The 6672-nt window shown below is 32.3% G+C and overlaps 1 protein-coding gene across 1 annotated transcript in view; it reads right to left on the reverse strand.

Annotated features, from left to right (window-relative positions):
- Nucleotides 1–3014, reverse strand: part of ARIA (ARM repeat protein interacting with ABF2) — a 7496-nt gene extending 4482 nt beyond the window's left edge. Inside the window, exons 1-8 of the mRNA XM_021435770.2 lie at nucleotides 2728–3014; nucleotides 2436–2593; nucleotides 1701–1873; nucleotides 1498–1618; nucleotides 1343–1417; nucleotides 1133–1227; nucleotides 916–991; nucleotides 535–642 (exon numbers count right to left, since the gene is read on the reverse strand). Of these exons, the coding sequence (XP_021291445.1) occupies nucleotides 535–642; nucleotides 916–991; nucleotides 1133–1227; nucleotides 1343–1417; nucleotides 1498–1618; nucleotides 1701–1873; nucleotides 2436–2593; nucleotides 2728–2968 (1047 nt within the window). The 5' untranslated portion in view covers nucleotides 2969–3014. The remainder of the gene's footprint in view (nucleotides 1–534; nucleotides 643–915; nucleotides 992–1132; nucleotides 1228–1342; nucleotides 1418–1497; nucleotides 1619–1700; nucleotides 1874–2435; nucleotides 2594–2727) is intronic.
- Nucleotides 3015–6672: the final 3658 nt, after the last annotated feature.

Below are 6672 nucleotides of genomic sequence, written 5' to 3' on the forward strand. Positions count from 1 at the left end.
TAACTACACATGTTGAAAATGTGAATAGCAAAGCCCTTGTAATGTGTAACGAAAACAAAAAGATTCAGCTCCAGAGAATCTCATATCCATTCAATGCTGTGGAGCAAAGACTCTTAAGATATCAGGCAGAAAATTTGATATGCCAACAGACATGCCAAAAAGTTGAGAGACGAGAAACATAAAAGAGTGGAAAACAAGGGATACAGATGGGCAGATTCCAATACAAGGCCATGTTAATCACATGAGATATAACAATTGCAAAACCAAGTGAACAACAAGCAGTTGGATTGATGGAACAAGTTTGGTGTAATTTAGTTCACAAACTGGCTGAAATTCATTAAGTATAATTCAACTTCAAATGTTAATCAAAATGATGCAAAAATTTAAAGTAAGGACCAGAAAACTCATTATTCTGTCATAAATATCTCAGCAAAAGTAAAACCATCCACAAGCTTGAAGACAAGCCATTATGCATTGTTCACAGTATTAACAAAAGCTTGAAATTGTGCAACTAAGAAAAATAACAATAATAACCTGTGCCAACCTCCCCAAAGCAAAGGCTGACATCTCTTTCAGCTGTACATCTGGAGAGTGAAGCATATCAATCAACGGTCTGACAGCACCCCTTTGTACGATATGAACCTGCAATATGTCAGCAGTATATGTCAAAACAATAAACAATGAAAATTAAGATAAAGTGAAATGATAAGTGGTAAAGCATGGAGACCGGAGCTCCTCTTATTCCATTACAAGGACAAAGGAAATGATACAGAAAGCCAATTCATTCAAAATATTAGGACAACAATTTCAAAGCCAATCATTGTTTTTTCTTCCTGTGTCCCCTAAATAGACAAATAGAGCCAGGAAGAAGTCTCTTAAGCCTAGTAAACTATAAAGAGAGAAGAAAGTAATTACCTTGCAATCGGAATCCGTTGCAGCAAATTGTCCAAGTAATAAAGCTGCCTCCCTTTGGCTCTCCGAGCAGCAGGAGCTGTTTTCCAATGAAACAAATAACTAAATAAAAGTGGAGAACTCTGGATAGACTGCAGTTCAAAATAACAGCCCAAGTGTAACACAAATAAGAACACTGCTAAACCAAGTAAAAGAAACATCAAAACAAATTGAAGCATACGTAAGCAAGCCAATGACCGGCTGCAAAGCCCCAGCAGCAAGAACTTCTTTTTTTATGTTCGGTGATGAATGCACCAAATTGCCTATCACACCAACCTACAATCCATAGGGGAAAAAGAGTTTGATTCTACAGCTGGCATAAAAAATCAAAAGAACTTAAACCTAGTGGACAGTGGCAAAATAATTAACTTGCGCTCCAATAACATCCTACCGCTTCATAGTGTATGGCAGCATCCTCTGATCGTAGCATGAGAATGAGAGAAGGAAGAGCGTTGCATTCAACAATCTGCAAAGTCAAAGCATTCACTCTATGACTAGCACGGAAGGCAATTTTATCCAATCAACTTCCAAAGGCAAGTCTGTTACCTGATTCTTGTTTTCATCATTTTTGAATGCTAGGGTTCGCAATGCCCCAGCAGCTGCTCTCTGCACCTTTGTATCAGTAAAATCAAGCAACTCAACAAGAGGTGGAATCCCACCTTCCATTCTGTCAAATTAATCCTGATAGTGATTACAAAGCCACAAAGCTAAACATCTAACTTGAATGAAAAACTGCACAATTTTAGCACCTGACACGGGTTTTAATGCTGCTATTCTCATGAGCAAGGTTGGTGACAGCATCAGCCGCTCTTCTAATAACACTAATCACAGCACGAGAAGTAGAACCATCCTTGTGCCGCCTCAACAAATTCACAAGATGTGATAAGGCCCCAGAATCAACTATAAGTTGCTGATGTTCTGGCTGTTCCCAGCAAAAGCAAAATAAACCTTAGCATATTCAGTTATTAAACATTTTACATACAGTAATAGTGGGACCACAAATCATGCAAAACCAAAGAAAATTACCAGACTCAAGACATAGCCAAGCTTTAGTGGCAGGATCAATAAAATTAACCACCTAAATCTATATGGCATTTTCTGCTCTAATGATACCATCTCTATGCACCAGAATCTGTTTCTTTTAATCACAGCCTATATTAACAGGTTACCACTCCTCAAACTTTCTCAAAGTTCAACTTTTTCTATATATGGTAAAATTGAAATTACATAATCATCTTATGTAAGTGTAACATTCTTTTAATAAAGAAAAAATTTGCACAAAACATCAAATATTTACTAATGCTACTAAAAAGAAATTCAAAGAAGAAAAAACGCATGCATATCACGGAACAAGTGAACTTCCAATAAATAATTCAAAAGTTAAACTACAACAGATACTAAACAAAACTACAGTACTCGATAAAATAAAAGCACGATAGTAACAACCAAATTTCTATAAAAAAATAGAAATTCAGTAAAATCACCTTTACGGCGAGAAGTCCCAGCGCAAAGGCACTTCCTTTTTCAACCTCGTGCTCGAAAGGCTTCGGGCTTCGGTCGCCGTCACTACACGGAGGCCCTTGCAGATGCTTCACTAGAGCCGGAACCGCACCACCTTCAACAATCACATTCACAACTTCCTCTGCCAAAACAAAAAATCAAAAATATTATTATTACCCTTAAACCTGAAATTCAAAAACAGTAAAAACACAATAAATTGAATGGCAATAAGTGTAAAAAAGAATGAGATCGGGGTTGGAGATTTTGAAAATTTACCGTTCTTTGCGAGCTCGGCAAGCACGTGAGTGGCTCGCTTGGCAGCGGCGCGATCAGGTTCGCGCCAAGAGAAGGTGGAGTCGAGGACGTTAACCTGAGCGGTGACTTCGGCCAAAAGAGCACGGCGGGCGTCGCCGGTAGGGAGAGAGGTTTCGCGGTCCTCTTGGTTTTCTTCCTCCAGTTTCCGTTTTTGCCCCTTTCGTTCTGGGAGGCCCTGGTCCTGGCGCTTGTGAAGCTCCATCAAGAAGGAACAAAGAAGGGAAAGCAAGATAGAGAGAGAAGGTTTTATTGGAAATGAGAATCGTCATTTGAAAGAGAGAGAGATTGGATCAAGGGTATTCTGGGGATTTAGTAAAAGAGGTAGCTTTTTCTTTCTTTTTCCTTTTTCCTCTTAAAGAAAAGGAAAGATTAATGTCGGGTTTAAACCGGCCACGTTATTTCCCGATTTCTGGCCCTTATATGCTTTAGCTTTTTTTAGATTTGATGATTAATAATTTAAGATGCTTAAAGGATCCTTATTTTTCTTTTCTTTTCCTTTTCCTTTTGTGTTAACTATTATGGAAAATAAGCATAATTACTGATTCGAAATGGATCATTAAGTTTTAATATTTTTTTGTCATTATAGATTTAGCATATATAAGTATTCTCCTTAACCATTTATAGTTTAACGTTCATATAAACTTAAAAGTTTTCATAAATTTACAAGTTTGACATTATTCAATTTTTTTCCTTATTTGCCCTTTTTATTTGTTAATAATTATTTTTTAATCATATTCAAAGTTCAATATGATATGAAAAACCATTTCATTAAATAATTACAATTAGAAGATAATAAGTTGTTTAACTAATTATTATAGAATTTTTTCTTACATTTTTCGTATTGAAATTTCATGAAGATAAAATTAAGTGATAATTAGAAAAGGAAAATGTTAATAAGACAACAACGCTTTTCAAGAAAAAAAAAAAGGAACCATTATGATATTAAGTAAGGTGATAGTTAAGAAAATAAATTATTGTTAATTTATTATTCCTTTTAAAATTGACATAAATAGTACATTAAATATAATTTTTTAAAATATCATCTTAATTATCCTCTATGAATATTGATGTTTTACAAAATAATGAAATGAATGAATGGTAAAAATAGTTAAAGTATATTTTATTTTATCTCCGTTATTTATTTGAATTTGAATTTGATGTTTTGTACCACTTTTATATTTATTTATTTTATCCTATTTATAACTGTTTATCTGTCAGCTTTTATATGCCAATAATAATGTGCAGGAGGGCAGTCCTACAGTAATAAATAAATAAATAGTTTTGTTATATCAAGTTAATAAACTTAATTATTGAAAAAACAAGGGGCTTTTTAAAGCCTTAAACCACGCAATTTCTTTTCCTCCTCAGTCCTGACGTCTATTAAAGTGCTGACTTAATGCCTGTGACCGTGAAAGCGTCGAAAGCGAGAGGGTAAGAAAACGAGTTAACGTGCCCCATGTTTGGTGAGTGGGTGGAAGCGTAGGCTCCACTTCCTTGCACGTTAGTTAATATATTTTTTTTTGGGTTTGGTTTAAAATCAGGAAAAAGAAAATCTTTGTGGTCTCTACTCTCTACCTTTTATGATTTCATGATCGCGTCGAGGATGAAATAGGCTTTGGCCTCTTCTAAGGTTCACAAATTAACACGAAATCGATTTCCCTTTTTTTAAAAAAATTCATAGATAGAACTATTCTAATTTCTAAACGTGTATAAAGTTTGTCTTTCGATTACTAACAAAGTAAAGAGTTTTCATTATGGTTGGTAATTATTGTTACTTGTAGCAGCTAAAAGTTACCGACATTGCTAGTTTTGCTCTTGTTTTATAGTTGTTAATCACTATGTTATTATGTTGTTGTTGTTCTTAAGTTTTTTCTTTTTGTGTTAATAACTTGTAATTGATCTTAAGACTTGCTTATAAGTTTTTATATTGCATTATTTTTCTCTTGTAAAGCTTCAATTTAGGACACCATTAAAGGTGATGGAAATGGCAAGGGATAAGTTTAGAACATGGAGATATTCAAGTGGGATGGACTATGGACCAGTGTTTGGGATGGTTTTGACGTTTGACTGTTTGATCGTTTGCATCGATCTAAGCTGGAAATCAGCAAGTAACGTGAAGGCATCACCTCACCCTTTTGAACCAGCCAATCAGCGGGGCTCCTGCACGTGACCAAAGCGAAGTGATATTACACGAGCTCTAATCCATGGTCCCCCTCGACGGTAACACGTGTTGGCAGGACGTGGATCGGGATTACCTTCATCAGACCCACAGATTTGGGATCCTATGAAGCATGGGATTAGGAAAGAGAGGAAAGGCGAGGGGAAGATCCTTCATGACTAAAATTAAATACTTTTATTCACTGGCTAGCCATGTACTACTTGCTATTTATTGATTCTATGCTGCCGCTCAACTAAAAAATGTCTTGTATTAGCAACATCCCACATATATGTGTAAAATAAAACGTATAAATGAGGGCTTTTAACTTTATAAAAAATGAAGAATAATTGTAGGTGGAAAAATATTTAGATTTTTGGCATAATATTTTAGGAATTTTTTAAATTATTTTAATTTTTTAAATAAATTCTTTTTTTACTACATTAAAATTAATTTATATATTTTTATTTTTAATCAAATATATTTTTACTATTAATAATTAATTAACTATTTTTAATTAAAATGTCATTGGTTATTTTATATCCATATGACATTGACATGTAAAATAAAAAATATTTTGTAATAATGTTATCATATCACATTAGTGTGTTTTATAATTATCTATTAAAACATGTCAACATACCATACCAATACTACATGATATAGAATAAAATATGATATTTTAAGTAATAACAATTAACCAATTAATAATTATAATAGTTTATTTGATTTAAAATATAATATAAATATTTAATTTAATATAATAAAAAAAATCGAAAGGTAGTAGAGATTGTTGGAAAAAACAATAGACTCTACATTTTAAGCATAAAATCATTTTGGATTTGTTGTATACTAATATGTATACTTTTGTTAAGTGAACGATAAAATACAGATTTTAGAGAATGAATTTGTCAAATTTAATTTAAAAATTTTTAACAAAATTTTAACTACCATTATTTGAAATTACTTGAAAAAACACTCATTAAAGTGATTCAAGAGAAAGGACTACAGTTTTCCCTTTAAGCTCTTTGATAAGTAGACTCTTTTAAGTTAACTATGTTACTGTCTTGTTCAATATTTCTCCTGTTTTATCTACACCTTTTCTTGAGTAAATTAGTCTATGAGATTTTGTCATAAAGATAAGAAGAAGATTTTGACACTTTTAAACTTGAGTTTAATTTAATTTTATATTATTTTTATTTGATCTATTATTAATTTCTTTTATGGATATAGTACTTGTTTATATTGAAAGTTGTTTAATTATAAATATAATTTTCGCATGCAACATGTAAAAGTTATAAAGAAACAAATTAAGTAACTTGAATTAGAAGCCTTTACCTTAAATACGTAGCATATGGTTATATACTTACATGGTTAAGTTACAACAGTCACTTATTAGTGCTACACCACCACTTATAGTTTATCACAAGTAAGTTTCATTTTATATACATATATGATTAATTCATTAATGAAAATGTTGTCTCCTATCTGCCTAACATTCAATATCATAAAGTACTGATCTTGAGTTGTTCAATTAAACTTTGTTTTCGAGCTAAATTATTGACATATTACAATTTTTATCTCGAATAGCACAAGTATAATATATATTATATTAACCCAATGTTAGGTTTCTTTTAAGCGCTTACTTCTTATTAGTTACAAATTATTATTAACCTGAGAAATTAGTCTAATTTTATTTTTTATTTAAATGTGATTTTTTACTTTTTGTTGCGCTGTTTTTTTTTTTTGGG

This window comes from Theobroma umbraticum, unplaced genomic scaffold (assembly GCF_002168275.2).
Source record: "Theobroma umbraticum cultivar Fairchild unplaced genomic scaffold, ASM216827v3 scaffold_130.0, whole genome shotgun sequence".
Classification (NCBI taxonomy): domain Eukaryota; kingdom Viridiplantae; phylum Streptophyta; class Magnoliopsida; order Malvales; family Malvaceae; genus Theobroma; species Theobroma umbraticum.